Consider the following 17,659-nt stretch of genomic DNA (forward strand, 5'->3'; position numbering starts at 1 on the left):
GGTCATACAGATGTATTGGTTTAGGGTGTATCTGTGTATATGTAATGTAGCTAACCACCTCTCCTCTCTCTCTCTCTCTCTCTCTCTCTCTCTCTCTCTCCCTGTGTGTGTGTGTGTGTGTGTGTGTGTGTGTGTGTGTGTGTGTGTGTGTGTGTGTGTGTGTGTGTGTGTGTGTGTGTGTGTGTGTGTGTGTGTGTGTGTGTGTGTGTGTGTGTGTGTGTGTGTGTGTGTGTGTGTGTGCGTGCGTGCGCGTGCGTGCGTGTGTGTGTGTTGTAGGGGCGCAGACCTGGCTACTTCTCCTTCCTAGACCCTTTCTCCCCTGGGGTGTGGCTCTTCATGCTGCTAGCCTACCTGGCAGTCAGCTGTGTGCTCTTTCTGGTTGCCAGGTGCGTCCTCCAACTCCTCTCAGCTCTACATTGACATCTGCTGGTGCTTTGGAGGAACTGACGTGTCGTATACAGTAAAACTCTCCACTATGTGTTGCGTCCCAATAGTCTCTCCGTTCTCCCGAGTTGTGCACTTGTTCATGGATTTGAAAGGAAATGACTGGTATATGGGAATTCCCTATAGCCCATGGAGTAGTGAACGAGTGCACACTTCAGGAGGAAGGAGAGATTATTTGGGTAGCAGGCAACAACCCCTTGATGTCATAATGTATGTATGTATTTATTGTGTAAATAAGTCATTTCATTTCTGTGAAAAAAGAGTGTGGGGGGGGGGGACCTTTCTCAAGTTGATGGAAGTGGAACCATCTTGATTACAGGTTGATGTCATGTGACTGTACCTAAAAGAAACATTTGGTACATTTAAAAAGCAACAATACAAGAAAACAACCTCCCACTGAAAAGTGACAGCGACAACAGCTGTAATGAGACATTCTGAGAGGAGGGGTTGCCAAAGGTCAATTATTCTTTACTCGTTTGTATGTTGAAGGGGGCTAAATACAGTGTTACCCTTGTACCGCTCTGCATTATGTTTTCCCCTTGAAGATTTGCCTGTGGTCGAAGCATGCTTTAAATTAATTACAGGTTTTTAGAACTTGGATCATCCTAAGAACACAGTAATACCGGAAGCTGTCATGGCAGCTCAATGGTCTGCTCACAGCAGACTGCAGCAGGTGTACGGGAGTGTACACCAGCTGACCCAGGGGAACTGAAAACCACGTTACACCACCTCATGGGATTCAAGATTACTTTGTGCTTCGCTGACTGTTTCAGTTGTTGTTTCCCCCCTCTAATTTCTCTCACTGTGTGCCTGCGTTCATGTCTGTGTGTCTGCGTGTCTGTTTAGACTCACCCCCTACGAGTGGTACAATCCCCACCCCTGCTTGAAGGGGCGCTGTAACCTCCTCATCAACCAATACTCGCTGGGCAACAGTTTCTGGTTCCCCGTGGGGGGGTTCATGCAGCAGGGGTCCACCATCGCCCCCCGCGCCCTCTCCACGCGCTGCGTCAGTGGAGTATGGTGAGTACAATAAAAAATGATTCTCACTTCGTCCTTCCCAGCACAGTTCCAGCAACTATGGTGGATGTATAACCAAGGTACCGCTCGGTTTGGCGCAGTAGTGTGGGAAAGGGTGTACTCACTCAGTCACACTTAGTCACTTGTATGCATACTGCATATGTATCCGTCTCGAAGCTTCCACACTATCTTGCAGACCTGAACCGTACTTGTAGCCCGTGGCCTTGACCTCTCTACTGTGGTTTCAGGGATATCAAAGTAACATTTTGATCATGTAATTTGTGTGCCGCTGCTCCAATTAGCCTGCCATCTTGGCCCTGGGTATTTCCTATTCAGGTCACGTGGTCATGGAAAACGCAGCGTCTGATACTATACCTGATACCGTGCCGCTGAGATAGTCTGTGTGTGAGTCTATACCTGGTAAGCTATAAAAACAAAGAGTAGCACACTGTATATGTATAACCTCACATTCATTTATTGGGTAAGAAAACACCAACGTTTCAGCGTCACTGTGCCATCTTCAGGGTGACAGAAGGCACAGTATACCTGGTAGACACTGAGGTAGTCTGTGTGAGTCTATAGCTGATACTCTACCTCTGAGGTAGTCTGTGTGAGTCTATAGCTGATACTCTACCTCTGAGGTAGTCTGTGTGAGTCTATACCTGATACTGTACCTCTGAGGTAGTCTGAGTGAGTCTATACCTGATACTCTACCTCTGAGGTAGTCTGTGTGAGTCTATACCTGATACTGTACCTCTGAGGTAGTCTGAGTGAGTCTATACCTGATACTCTACCTCTGAGGTAGTCTGTGTGAGTCCATAGCTGATACTGTACCTCTGAGGTAGTCTGTGTGAGTCTATAGGTGATACTGTACCTCTGAGGTGGTCCCAGTCGGTACGTCTGACTGCTGCTCCCGCTGTCCCTCCAGGTGGGCGTTCACCCTGATCATCATCTCGTCCTACACGGCCAACCTGGCTGCCTTCCTCACTGTCCAGAGGATGGAGGTGCCCATCGAGTCAGTGGACGACCTGGCTGACCAGACGGCCATCGAGTACGGCACCATGCACGGGGGCTCCACCATGACCTTCTTCCAGGTGAAGGGCACACACACATGGACACGCACACGGCCCCCTCCACCATAATAGATGACCTGTCACTGATCTTATCTTAGACCCTGTCACCTCACTGTCTGTCCCCCTCTCCATCTCCACTGACCATGACTTATCTGTTTCCTGTCTGATTGTCAATATCCTCTTCCCCCTGAAGGAAAACTCAGTGCTGCACCTGGAGAGATAGGCAGTGTGGGTCAGCCACTGACTTTCCCTGTCTGTCTATGTAGTTGGCCACAAAGCAGGGTTTCACCTGTCAAAGAGAAAGAGAGGGGGGGAGAGAAAGACAGAGAGAGATGGAGAAAGACAGAGAGAGGGACCAAGAGAGAAAGACAGAGACAAAGACAGAAAGAGAGAGGGAGAATCAGAGGGAGAGGGAGCTCCTCTCTCTCCTTTAGATTCCTATGAGGCCTCTTCTGTGCTCCAGAGCTCAAAGCATGCCCTCAGCCCTCAGATCAGACCATATTGGGCTCCCGAATGGCACAGCAGTCCAAGGTACTGCATCTCAGTGCAAGAGGTGTCACGATAGTACCTGGTTTGAATCCAGGCTGTATCACATCCGGCTGTAATTGGAAGTCCCATAACGGCGGAGCACAATTGGCCCAGCATCGTCCGGATTTGGCCGGAGTAGGCCGTCATTGTAAATAAGTGACTATTTAGCCGACTTGCCTAGTTAAATAAAGGTTAAATAAAGAATTGAACAATTTAAATCTGACCGTGCTTCTATGACATGTCCCCCTATATCATAGAACTCGCGCTACCAGACGTACCAGCGCATGTGGAATTTCATGCACTCCAAGCAGCCCAGTGTGTTTGTGAAGAGCACGGAGGAGGGCATCGCCCGCGTGGTCAACTCCAACTATGCCTACCTGCTAGAGAGCACCATGAACGAGTACTACCGGCAGCGCAACTGTAACCTCACTCAGATAGGAGGTTTGCTGGACACCAAGGGCTATGGCATCGGCATGCCAGTGGGTAAGTGGTGGGAAGGGGATGGAGGGGTGGGTGGGCAGGAGGAGAGAGTATCAATTGTAACCTCACCCGGATAGGCCTGTTGGATACATCGGCATTGCAGTGGGTAAGAGAAGAGACATAATTTACATGACGCTAACTGTAGTGGGCATCTTTTTGCCAAATGTATGGGATTTCTCTGTTCGCTGTCCTTAGTGCAGTGTTCATGAAAAGGAAATGCTGTCACTACCTCGGTTTCAAAGTCCATGAAAAGTGGAGCAAACTGGAATGAGTGAAATTATTTAAAGCCACTCTTGGTATGGACTGGAGTTTGCTTGAATAATCTATATTTCATTGTTCAAAGTCAAACCAACAAATGTGTTGGTCTTTGTCCTTGAAAAGCGTTACCCAAACCGGTCCTCGGAAACCCCTAGCCTTACCACTTACCAGTATTTATTCAATTTGAGAAACACTGCCTCAGAATACAGTGTGGGATATGCAAATCATAGGTCATAGGATGGTTACGTTGACGCACTCACATATAGACTAGCACTTCTTGTAAACTGCACTCATCATAATGCATAAAAACACATGCTACAGGAAACTTTCCAGGAATTTAAATATGTGTTCAATCATTGACGAGATGGTCTTTGCAGGGCTGTGACCCTCTGTGCATTTGGCTGTTCCTCCTCAGGGTCAGTGTACCGGGATGAGTTTGACCTTGCCATCCTCAAGCTGCAAGAAGACAACCGTCTAGAGATCTTGAAGAGGAAATGGTGGGATGGTGGCAAGTGTCCAAAGGAGGAGGATCACCGTGCCAAAGGTGCCTTTAACCCTCCATCTTTCATTCTCTCTCTCGCCATCCATCCTTCCCCCTTGTCCTCCCCCTTTCATCTTACTCACCCTTTTTAGACTGGTTAAGTGTCAGGGTCACTGTGATGCTGACTGTGGGGTGTGGGCGTGTGTGCGTGCGTGCTTAAATCCCAGCCCCTCGTGGCACGCTTGGACAGACTCGGGTGGTGGCGCTGATATTTGGCAGTCACGTACACAGGATTGAAGTGCGTGGCCTCCAGATTGTGGGCCTGACAAAAAATAGGGCACAGCAATTGGCTAGGTACTGCTTTGTTTCAGCTGTCGTGGGCAGCCTCACTGTCTGGAGGAGGTGCTTTCTGTACCCTTGAGTGCCATGCATACAGGGACCTTTGAAATGTTTGGATCCATTTTTTGTAAATTTGATTGATGGGTTCAAATAAAGTGTGTGTGTGGGGGCGTGGGCATGGGCATGTGTGTGTATATACAGTGCATTCGGGAAAGTATTCAAGAGCCCTTGACTTTTTCCACTTTTTGTTACGTTACAGCCTTATTCCTAAATAGATTAAATAGTTTTTTTCCTCGCTCAATCTACACACAATAGCCCATAATGACAAAGCAAAACAAAAAAAAAATGAAATATCACATTTACATACAATACCAGTCTAAATTTTGGACACACCTACTCATTTAAGGATTTTTCTTTATTTTTATTTTTTTCTAAATTTCAGAATAATAGTGAAGACGTCAAAACTATGAAATAACAAATTTGGAATCATGTAGTAACCAAAAAAGTGTTAAACAAATCAAAATAGATTTTAGATTTTAGATTCCTCAAAGTAGCCACCCTTTGCCTTGATGACAGCTTTGTACACTCTTGGCATTCTCTCAACCAGCTTCACCTGGAGTGCTTTTCCAACAGTCTCGAAGAAGTTCCCACATATGCTGAGCACTTGTTGGCTGCTTTTCCTTCACTCTGCAGTCCAACCCATGCCAAACCATCTCAATTGGGTCGAGGTCAGGTGATTGTAGAGGCCAGGTCATCTGCTGCAGCACTCCATCACTCTTCTTCTTGGTCAAATAGGCCATACACAGCTTGGAGGTGTGTTGGGTTTTTGTCCTTTTGAAAAACAAATGATAGTCTTTCAAAGCGCAAACCAGATGGGATGGCGTATCACTGCTTTGGTAGCCATGCTGGTTAAGTGAATTCAAATAAATCACCCCCACACCATCACTCCTCCTCCATGCTTCATGGTGGGAACCACACATGTGGAGATCATTCGTTCATCTACTCTGCGTCTCACAAAGACATGGAGGTTGGAATTGGACTCATCTGACCAAAGGACAGATTTACACCGGTCTAATGTCCACTGCTCATGTTTATTGGCATAAGCAAGTCTCTTCTTATTATTGGTGTCCTTCAGTAGTGGTTTCTTTGCAGCAATTCAACCATGAAGGCCTGATTCACGCAGTCTCCTCTGAACAGTTGATGTTGAGATGTTTCTGTTGCTTGAACTCTGAAGCATTCATTTAGGCTGCCATTTCTGAGGCTGGTAACTCTAATGAACGTATCCTCTGCAGCAGAGGTAACTCTGGGTCTTCCTTTCCTGTGGCGGTCCTCATGAGAGCCAGTTTCAACATAGTGCTTGATGGTTTTTGCGACTACACTTGAAGAAACGTTCAAAGTTCTTGAAATGACTGACCTTCAAGTCTTAAAGTAATGATGGACTGTCATTTCTTTTTGCTTATTTGAGCTGTTCTTGCCATAATATGGACTTGGTATTTTACCAAATAGATTTACCATCTTTTGCATACCACCCCTAACTTGTAACAACACAACCGATTGGCTCAAACACATTAGGAAGAAAGAAATACCACAAATTAACTTTTAACAAGGCACAGCTGTTAATTGAAATACGTTCCAGGTGCTTACCTCATGAAGCTAGTTGAGAGAATGCCAAGAGTGTGCAAAGCTGTCATCAAGGCAAAGGGTGGCTACTTTGAATAATTTGATTTGTTTAACACTTTTGCATTTCTACATGATTCCATATGTGTTGTTTCATAGTTTTGATGTCTTCACTATTATTCTACAATGTAGAAAATAGTAAAATAAAGAAAAACCCTTGAATGAGTAGGTGTGTCCAAACTTTTGTCTGATACTGTAAGTATTCAGACCCTTTACTCAGTACTTTGTTGAAGCACCTTTGGCAGCGATTACAGCCTCGAGTCTTCTTAGGTATGACGGTCCAAGCTTGGCAAACCTGTATGTGGGGAGTTTCTCCCATTCTCTGCAGATTTTCTCAAGCTCTGTCAGGTTTGATGGGTAGCGTTGCTGCACATCTGGGCCTGATTGGTGGAGTGCTGCAGAGATGGATGTCCTTCTGGAAGGTTCTCCCATCTCCACAGAGGAACTGTGATACTCTGTCAGAGTGACCATTGGGTTCTTGGTTACCTCCCTGATCAAGCCCATTCTCCCCCGATTGCTCAGTTTGTCCGGGCAGCCAGCTCTAGGAAGAGTCTTGGTGGTTCCAAACTTCTTCCATTTAAAAATGATGAAGGCCACTGTGTTGTTAGGGACCTACAATGCTGCAGACATGTTTTGGTACCCCTTCCCAGATCTGTGCCTCGACACAATCCTGTCTCGGAGCTCTACAGACAATTCCTTAGACCTCATGACTTGGTTTTTGCTCTGACATGCACTGTCAATTGTGGGAACTTATATAGACAGGTGTGATGCCTTTCCAAATAATGTCCAATCAATTGAATTTATCACAGGTGGACTCCAAGTTGTAGAAACATCTCAAGGATGATCAATGGAAACAGAATGCACCAGAGCTCAGTTTTGTGTCTCATAGCAAAGGGTCTGAATACTTATCTAAATAAGGTATTTCTGGTATTTCTCTCTCTTTCTTTCTCTCTCTCTCTCGCCCTCTCTCTCTCCCTCCCTCCCAGGACTAGGCATGGAAAACATAGGCGGTATCTTCGTGGTGCTGGTGTGCGGTCTCCTGGTGGCCATCTTCATGGCGGTGCTGGAGTTTATGTGGTTTCTGCGGCAGACGCCCGGAACAGAGGTGAGAGAGGGCTATTTTACCTGCATCTGCTTTGTCTCCCTCTCCCCGCCCTGATGCGCTCTTCTCCCAGACTCAGCTCAACTCCAGAAGCAGCAAGCCCCACGAGCCCCACTATGCTGCCTCACACAGGGTGAAGCACATAGCTTCCTATCCCTGCTAGCCCCTTGCCAAGTGTGCACCATTCCTTTTATTTGCCTCTGAGACCTCTGCCAAAGATAATACCTCACATACACTATCTATCTGCATGCCTTTATGTAGTAGACCTCAGCTGTCTCCACTGGTAGTGAAGGTGACTGTAAATGCTGTGCTTTTATTCTTGAACAACCTCAAATCAGCCCGCTTTGAATTCATTTTTGAACAAGACGTAGTTTCATGGTTTGGAAATGATTTAATTTCAGTTTCTGCTGTATTGTTCTGTAATGTTTTTCTTTACGAAATATGACTGTTTTCAATTGTTCCCGATACAACACTGTGATATAAAAAAGATATATCTAAATAAACCAGCTTGTGTACAGAAAAGCCCATGCCACCTGACTTATTTTTGGGGGGGACTAGGAAACAATTAAATTAGTGTGTGTGCGCACAAGCTATCTATCTGTCTCAGTGCGTATCCGGAATAGCTTGTTTGATTTTTGTCAGTTATAATGGCATGGCTCATAGCCCACGCAATGCCTCTGTAAGCTTGTTCCCTTCTATTACATTGCACAAAGGGAGATGCCATGGCCAACACACTTAGAAAGATGTACTGTGTGGATTATCATGCCTGTTCTCCTTGCCCTGTCTTCGTCTAGTCCACACTGACACTGTGTGATATCATTGGGAGAGGAAGACAGAGAGGAGACGGGCAAACCAGCACACACATTTAACGCAATAAGGGAAATGCAGGGCAGGGACTTGTCTTATGTTACGAGGATGAGAATGGCAAAATGTATAATGTAACCAGTATTTCACAATAATTTCATATAATATATAAGAATGCGAAAGGAAAACACTACATGACCAAAAGTATGTGGACACCTGCTCGTCGAACATCTCTTTCCAAAATCGTGGGCATTAATATGGAGTTGGTCCCCACTTTGCTGCTATAACAGCCACCACTCTTCTGGGAAGGCTTTCCACTAGATGTTGGAACATTGCTGCAGGGACTTTCTTTCATTCAGCCACGAGCATTAGTGAGGTTGGGCACTGATTTTGGGTGATTAGACCCGCAATCGGCGTTCCAATTCATCCCAAAGGTGTTCGATGGGATTGAGGTCAGGGCTATGTGCAGGCCAGTCAAGTTCTTCCACACCGATCTCAACAAATAATTTCTTTACGGACCTCGCTTTGTGCACAGGGGCATTGTGCTGAAACAGGAAAGGGCCTTCCCCAAACTGTTCCCAAAAAGTTGGTAGCACAGAATCGTCTAGAATTTCATTGTATGCTGTAGTGTTAAGATTTCCCTTCATGGAACTAAGGGGCATAGCCCAACGTATGAAAAGCAGGCCCAGCCCATTATTCCTCCTCCACCAAACTTTACAGTCGGCATTATGCTTTGGGTCAGGTAGCCATCTCCTGGCATCCGCCAAACCCAGATTTGTCCGTCGGACTGCCAGATGATGAAGAGTGATTCATGACTTCGTAGAACGCATTTCCACTGCTTCAGAATCCAATGGTGGTGAGCTTTACACTACTCCAGCCGACACTTGGCATTGCACATGGTGATCTTAGTCTTGCATGCGGCTGCTCAACCATGGAAGCCTATTTAATGAAGCTCCTGATGAACAGTTATTGTGCTGACTGTGCTTCCAGAAGCAATTTGGAACTCGGTAGTGAGTGTTGCAACCAAGGACAGATGATTCTTACACACTACATGCTTCAGCACTCGTCGGCCCCGTTTTGTGAGCTTGTGTGGCCTACCACTTCGCGGCTGGGCCGTTGTTGCTCCTAGATGTTTCCACTTCACAATTACAGCACTTACAGTTGACAGGGGTAGCTCTAGCAGGGCATACATTTGACAAACTGACTTGGAAAGGTGGCATCCTATGACAGTGCCATGTTCAAAGTCACTGAGCGCTTCAGTAAGGTTAATCTACTGCCAATGTTTGTCTATGGAGATTGTCTGTAGCTGAAATTGCTAAATCCACTCATTCGAATGTGTATCCACATACTTTTGAATATACAGTGGCTTGCGAAAGTATTCACCCCCTTGGCATTTTTCTTATTTTGTTGCCTTACAACCTGGAATTAAATTAGATTTTTTTTTGGGGGGGGGTTGTATCATTTGATTTACACAACATGCCTACCACTTTGAAGATGCAAAATATTTTTTATTGTGAAACAAACAACAAATAAGACAAAAAAAACATAACTTGAGCGTGCATAACTATTCTCCCCCCAAAAGTCAATACTTTGTAGAGCTACATTTTGCAGCAATTACATCTGCAAGTTTCTTGGGGTATGTCTCTATAAGCTTGGAACATCTAGCCATTGGGATTTTTCCCGATTCTTCAAGGCAAATCTGCTCCAGCTCCTTCAAGTTGGATGGGTTCCACTGGTGTACAGCAATATTTCAGTCATACCACAGATACTCAATTGGATTGAGGTCTGGGCTTTGACTAGGCCATTCAAAGACATTTAAATGTTTCCCCTTAAACCACTCGAGTGTTGCTTTAGCAGTATGCTTTGATTCATTGTCCTGCTGGGAGGTGAACCTCCATCCCAGTCTCAAATCTCTGGAAGACTGAAACAGGTTTCCCTCAAGGATGATGCTGCCACCACCATGCTTAACTGTGGGGATGGTGATCTCTGGGCGATGAGAGGTGTTGGGTTTACGTCAGAAATAGCAATTTCCTTGATGGCCAAAAAGCTACAGTTTTGTCTCATCTGACCAGAGTACCTTCTTCCATATGTCTGGGGAGTCTCCCCCATGCCTTTTGGCGAACACTAAACATGTTTGCTTATTTTTTTCTTTAATTAAGCAATGGCTTTTCTCTGGCCACTCTTCCGTAAAACCCAGCTCTGTGTAGTGTACGGCTTAAAGTGGTCCTATGGACAGATACTCCAATCTCCCCTGTGGATACTCCAAGATACTCCAATCTCCCCGGTGGCCCTCTTGGCAGGTTTGTTGTGGTGCCATATTCGTAAAAAATTTTAATAATGGATTTAATGGTGCTCCGTGGGATGTTCAAAGTTTTTGATCTTTTTTTATAACCCAACCCTGATCTTTGTCCCTGACCTGTTTGGAGAACTCCTTTATATTCATGGTGCCGCTTGCTTGGTGGTGCCCCTTGCTTAGTGGTGTTGCAGACTCTGGGGCCTTTCAGAACAGGTGTATATTTTCGGAGATCATGTGACAGATCATGTGACAGATTGCACACAGGTGAACTTAATTTAGCTAATTGTGTGACTTCCGAAGGTAATTGGTTGCACCAGATCTTATTTAGGGGCTTCATAGCAAAAGGGGCTGAATACATATGCACCCACCAGTTCTCCATTTTTTTGACTATTTTGTGTATGTCCATTACATGAAATCCAAATAAAAATCCATTTAAATTACAGGTTGTAATGCATCAAAATAGGAAAAACGCTAAGGGGGATGAATAATTTTGCAATGTCAGTATTTAACCATCAAGTACCATATAGAATGTTGTACAGTTGTCTATTTTTCCTTGAAACCCCTAGGTTGTTGTGATATTTTCCCAACAAACTTAATCTTAAGTTCTTTTTGTTAGATATTGTCAGACTTAAATGCCCAGTGCATCCCACTCTATCCTATTTGTGTAGCTGTCGTCTGTCCTGCATGGTGTCTGTCAGTCGGAGGACCACTTTGGAAACAAGCGTTTTAATTCATGCTTTCAAGTGATATCGTCTGGGTCCACATTGTACATTTTGTTGTATTATTACCCAAAATACATTTTTTTTTTATTCAGCCTGACCGTCTGTCTCTGATCTTGCAGTGTGTCAGTGAGATCTCCCGGCCTCTCTCTCCCTGTGTGTGTTGCAGCTGTCGGTGTGTGAGGAGATGCTACGGGAGCTCCAGGGGATCGTCCTGTGCCGGGACAGCCTACAGCTGAGGCGTCGGCGGGGGACGACCATGCTCCGTCCTCGCCCCCTACCCCTGGAGGAGCGCCGGGCGCGGGCTGCTGCTGTCAGCTTGAGCAATGGCAAGCTGTGTGGCGCTGCTGCCGGCCTGCCCCTCTCCGAGCCCTTCTCCCACAGACTGGCGCAGGAGGCAGCTCTGGTGGCGCGGGGCTGCAGCCACATCCGCATCTGCCCCGAGTGCCGGCGCTTCCAGGGGCTGCGCGGCGTGCGTCCTGGGGGCGGCCCCAGCCACGGAGCCTCGCCAACTCACAGCGAGGAGAGCATAGAGTGGGAGAAAACAACCAACAGTAGCGAACCCGAATAACAAGGAAGCACCCCCTTGACCTAGACAACCCCTTTACCTACCTAGACCACCACACACCCACTGTACTACTGTACCCAGTAGGCACCCCTCCACAGGGGCAACAGGGAGCATCATGGGAAGGTCATGTGGTACTGTGACAGGAGCTGCTTTGGTCCTGGTGCGTTTGATGTTGGAGGACAGCGGCTGGGGCGATGGCTTTGGCTGTGGATATTTTGAGCACGTCCCCCGTGGAAGGGATCTTTGAGCTCTGGAATGATGCCCTGGGCTTAGAGATGGAACTGCCATTGGACATATCCATAGAGACGACCAGAGGAAGTCCGTGAGAGGGGACACAACATCTCTGTATGGGCTGTCTGTCTCGAAGGCCCCATGCCCTGTCTAGGATGTGAAGGACACAGGTTATGGGGCATTTGTACTATGCAGTATTTTCTGTCACTCATTGTGCTAATTGTTGATCTGTTTTTAAATTATTTCTCCTTTTGTTGTGTTCTTGACATTGATCATATTGTTACCATTCTATTGTTCTCTGAGACGATACAATGTTTTCCTTTCCCGAGTGTGTACATTATTGCCTTTTCAGAGCTACAAACAGAGAACACATAGAAAAAGACTTCCAATGCAGCATCATTCTTTGAAAACTTTTTTTTGTGTGTGAAAGTGCCAAAAAAAAAAGCTGATCTTGAACGATGGGCATCACGGCCTTGAGACAACGACGACAAAGAGAACCGAAGATAAAAACAAACACAATGACTTGTTTTATAATAGTGATTATATTCTATACAAAAAATATGTTTTAGATGTATTTCTGAAAGACAGCAATGCATGTCAGCAAGTGTGATGCTGATGATTGGAGGGGAGAATGAGTTTCCCGTTCAAACAATTTGCCCAGAGACACAAAGAACCCCAATGTAATCAGAAATAGTCATCATTCATTCCCTTTGCTCATGTGTGGGACCTGTCTCTTGATATTGCCCCCAGATCACGGGTCATAAACAACACTAGATACCACAACATACCACCATTTTGAGTTTCTTCCCATTGCCCACTGTGGTATACAGTCTCATATGAATCCCATATACTGTAAGTGATTGATATGGGTTCACTATTCCCAATTTGTGCTCTCTATTCCATCTGTTCAACACTCTCTCGACTTCGTGCTGCACTATTGCCTTGACATGACCCAGACCCACTCTCTGCAGCGTGCACCATACACGAATGCACCCGCGCAGGAATGCACACACTCACACATGCAGGCACAAAGGCATGCGCGCGCACACACACACAGACACTACATACACAGTACACACAGGCAATGCAGATAGTCACACTGCAGAGGTAGTCATACTGAGATGGTGGCATTGGGGAAGAATTCAACACATTCCAGAACCAATTCAAACTGAATGTTCCCGTAAATGTTTTTACAGGAATTTTACTTTGATTTTTAAAGACTCCACCCAAAATTAAACATTGTCTTACGCTTTCATATGTATGAGGGGTTTGAAGTCTTTTATGTGACATTTTTTCCTGGATCACCATCTGTTTTGTAAATTCTGCAATATGCATTGCAAAAAATTATATGGAGCCTAAATTAATGGGAATAATTGGGTATAGGCCTACTGATTTCCCAATGCTTACAAACTTCAATTTTGGGGTATGCTGTCCCTCTAACCATCAACAGAGACCCTCATTTCAAGATCTGGGTCGTATTAATTAGCCACCAAACGGAACAAAATAGGGTGAAACGGAGAGGGCCTACTTGAACTTGTCCAATCAGAAACTTAGCAAACATAAAATAGAAGTGTTTTCCATCACATGCCCTAATGAATACGACCCTAGTAATGAAATCAAGGCCAGATTTGATTTGTGGAGCAAAGCTGTTCTTTCTCCATGTGTTCATTCAAGTTGATTTATTCAGTGTACCATATCGCAAATTCATCGATGTAGCATATAATGTTACTCATTTCCTGGATGTTTTATAAGTTGCTGATAGTGTCCTTGAGATTTGCTGTTTTGGCTGTGCTTTTCTACTAAATGGACTAAAATGAGTGGGCGACAGTGAACAACTGTGGCCTGTCTGTCAACATTAGGCTTTGATGGATCCGTCTCCTTGACAATGCCCAAGGGGTGTGCCACTCATATGTCAAGAGTGCCTGAAACCAGGCCATCTTGACAAAGTATTTGATTGGAGGCATCCAGGTATGTTAGGTTCATTTGTATTTGTCACATCCAATCTAAAATCTGGATGGACTCTTTCAGCATTTGAATTGAATCCACTATTTAGTTGATATCATTCATCTCTAAAATTGCTTTTCAAGGCAGCGTCAGTCAAACATTCCCCATAGTATATGTGTTCTCCTGCCTTAGTGTAGGCGGCTGAAAAACCGAGGCCATACATTTTTACAATTATGATAATGAAACGGCTAAGCAGATCGCTTAGGTTGGGTCAATGAGGATCTGAAACTGTTGTCTATTTTCATAATGCCTTCATCTATATCTCTTGAGCCAACAGGCCACAAATGTAAAAGATCTCTTTAGAACAGTGGTATTCAAACTTTTTCAGCGGGGAATCCATTTTCTCCGCCAGAATGTCTGGGGACCTCGTTTTTTTCCCAGAGAATTTCTCGCGACACAACCTCAAATCTAATGACACGACCTTAAAATCTGTACATTTATATTTTACATCAATAAATAACCTTCCAATTCATTGCACTTTCATCTCTTATAAAAAATATTTAAAAAACAATAAACACACTTACTGAATAAAATTATATTTTCTAATTATCTTTCTCAAAAACATTTCTATATTGTTCCATACAATAATCTGTACACTAAATTGTTTGTTCCTAAAAAAAATCTAAATGCTGATTGAGGGTACAAAACATTAGGAACACCTGCTCTTTCCATGACAGACTGTCCAGGTGAATCCAGGTGAAATCTATGATCCCTTATTGATGTCACTTGTTAAATCCACTTCAAATCAGTGTAGATGAAGGGGAGGAGACAGGTTAAAGAAGGTTTTTTAAGCCTTGAGACAATTGAGACATGGATTATGTATGTGTGACCTTCAGAGGGTGAATGGGCAAGACAAAAGATTTAAGTGCCTTTGAATGGGGTATGGTAGTAGGTGCCAGGCGTACCGTTTAGTGTTTTAAGAACTGCAACGCTGCTGGGTTTTTCATGCTCAACAGTTTTCCGTGTGTAGCTAGAATGGTCCACCATTTAAAGGACATCCAGCCAACTTGACACAAATGTGGGAAGCATTGGAGTTAACATAGGCCAGCATCCCTGTGGAACGCTTTCGACACATTGTAGAGTCCATGCCCCAACAAATTGAGGGCAAAAGGGAGTGCAACTCAATAATAGGAAGGTGTTGCTAATGTTTTGTAAAAAAACAAACATTTTTTTACATTTTGCCTACCCCAGTGCAGCGACCCCAACTTTGAATACCACTTTTTTTAAAGGTTCTCTCACTTCAATGCTAGAAAATCACTAGTGAATTAATTTAGTAGCCAAAGTCACCACATTCAACAAATATGAAGTATGCCCCATTAAAAGTCCCTCAATAATACCAAATGTGGTGTTGTAATTTAACAATTCCGTTACTTGTGGTATGCAGGGCCATTCTATTCCTTAGTTTCATTTTACAAATGAAATCAACATCTGGGATCATCATCTGTTTTCAAAGGATTCGATTTCTTCTCAAATGTCTGTTAATTTTACCACTAGAGACCAGTCCGACATGTTTCCATACAATGTGAATACCCGTCAAATAAATTATGTTTTATGCTTTACAAGAGGTTTTACCCTGTGAGTGATGTTGTCCTGGTTTTTGATGTGTAACTATTCTCTGAGAAATGTGTTCTGTACAGTGTGTTTGTTTTCGAGCTTCTATGGATACAGAGAGAGGGGGTAAAGAATAGGCTGTACAGAGATCATTGTTATATCATACAGAGGCTATAGTGTCAATGCACATAATCCTCTTATGGAACATTGTTGTCATAAGTGTGTAAATACATAATGTTCAACCAGGGTTTCCCCGTGGAGGTTCCAGGGGCTCTCTATTTCTACAAGCCCTCAGCCTAACCATCAAATTGAACTTGTGGGAACACATCCACACATCCACATACAAGCACATACAACTACAGGCATGATGAGTAATGATACATTCACACATCCAATTAGCAGTTTTTCTATAATATCTAATTGCTAGGTCACAGAGATTGCGTCCTAAATGGTGCCCTTTTTGCTATTACCTGCTCTGGTCAAAAGTAGTGTGCGCTATATAGGGAATGGGGTGCCATTTGGGATGCAAACTGAGACAATGTGGGGTCAGCTGGATGAACTCCCGGGTTTAGTGGGATTCTGTGCACCTAACTTTTATGCACGAAAACATTCGTAGACATTAAATCAAGCCTAGTTGAAATAAGATTGCCAATTACCTTGAAGGCTAAAGGGAGTTGAATTGGAATGAAGAGGGATCGTCATGTAGAAGAAGTAGCACTCAGACTTTCACTGGGAGACCTTGGGTAGGATGGCAGGATTTGGCTGCTATTTTATATGCTTTATTTTCTTATGTTGTCATTTTTATTCCACTATAAATACATTTCTTAAAACATAAACCGCCATTCTGAGGGTTTCCTGGTTGTTATGTTGTCTTTATTGAACATTGTAAGGCCATGCAACATTTTAACACGAATGGTGGATACAGTGGCGGTCATAGCCGTTTAAGATGAGGGAGGACGTTTTGTTTTTGCATGAGCATGGCCTTATTTCTATTACAGCAAGCATACTGGATGACTTCCATTCATATTCTATTCACCCAGTTCAATGTAGCATCGATAGGTTTGGGATACTACAAGATACTCACATTTTTATTTTACCCATCATGAGGTTGCTACCATAATGAGACTATGAGTGATAGTTTACAACGTATTGTAACAGTCAAAAGTTTGGACACACCTACTCATTCAAGGGTTTTTCTTTATTTTTACTATTCTCTACACTGTAGAATAATAGTGAAGACATCAAAACTATGAAATAACACATATGGAATCATGTAGTAACCAAAAAAGTGTTAAACAAAACTAAATATATTTTAGATTCTTCAAAGTAGCCACCTTTTGCCCTGATGACAGCTTTGCACACTCTTGTTATTCTCTCAACCAGCTTCATGAGGTAGTCACCTGGAATGGATTTAAATTCATGCGGTTGAGCCAATCAGTTGTGTTGTGACAAGGTAGGGGTGGTATACAGAAGATAGCCCTATTTGGTAAAAGACCAAGTCCAAAAACACCCCAAATAAGCAAAGACAAACAGTCCATCATTACTTTGAGGCATGAAGGTCAGTCAATCCGGAAAATTTCAAGAACTTTGGAAGTTTCTTCAAGTGCAGTCGGAAAAACCATCAAGTGCTATGATAAAACTGGCTCTCATTAGGGCCGCCACAGAAAAGGAAGACCCAGAGTTACCTCTGCTGCAGAGGATACATTCATTAGAGTTACCAGCTTCAGAAATTGGGATGAATTGGACCACAGAGTGAAGGAAAAGCAACTAACAAGTGCTCAGCATATGTGGGAACTCCTTCAAGACTTTTGGAAAAACATTCCAGGTGAAGCTGGTTGAGGGAATGCCAAGAGTGTGCAAAGCTCTCATCAAGGTAAAGGGTGTAAACTTTGACGAATACAAAAAATATATACATTTTGATTTAACACTTTTTTGTGTACTACATTATTCCATATGTATTATGTCATAGTTTTGATTTCAAAATAAAGAAAAACCCTTGAATGAGTAGGTGAGTCCAAATTTGAGTTGATAGATCTAGGATGTAATCAAACGAGAGTTTATATTACACAAATTCATGCATGTTTATC

The 17,659-nt window shown here is 43.9% G+C and overlaps 1 protein-coding gene across 1 annotated transcript in view; it reads left to right on the forward strand.

Moving 5' to 3' along the window:
- The window catches only part of grik4 (glutamate receptor, ionotropic, kainate 4), a 224,476-nt gene extending 207,708 nt beyond the window's left edge, over nt 1–16,768 (forward strand). Inside the window, exons 13-19 of the mRNA XM_064974177.1 lie at nt 277–386; nt 1,291–1,464; nt 2,390–2,555; nt 3,320–3,545; nt 4,216–4,344; nt 7,284–7,402; nt 11,388–16,768. Coding sequence (XP_064830249.1) covers nt 277–386; nt 1,291–1,464; nt 2,390–2,555; nt 3,320–3,545; nt 4,216–4,344; nt 7,284–7,402; nt 11,388–11,789 — 1,326 coding nt within the window. The 3' untranslated portion in view covers nt 11,790–16,768. The remainder of the gene's footprint in view (nt 1–276; nt 387–1,290; nt 1,465–2,389; nt 2,556–3,319; nt 3,546–4,215; nt 4,345–7,283; nt 7,403–11,387) is intronic.
- The last annotated feature ends 891 nt before the right edge of the window (nt 16,769–17,659 follow it).

The sequence above is a fragment of the Oncorhynchus masou genome, chromosome 9 (genome assembly GCF_036934945.1).
Source record: "Oncorhynchus masou masou isolate Uvic2021 chromosome 9, UVic_Omas_1.1, whole genome shotgun sequence".
NCBI classification, from domain to species: Eukaryota; Metazoa; Chordata; class Actinopteri; order Salmoniformes; family Salmonidae; genus Oncorhynchus; species Oncorhynchus masou.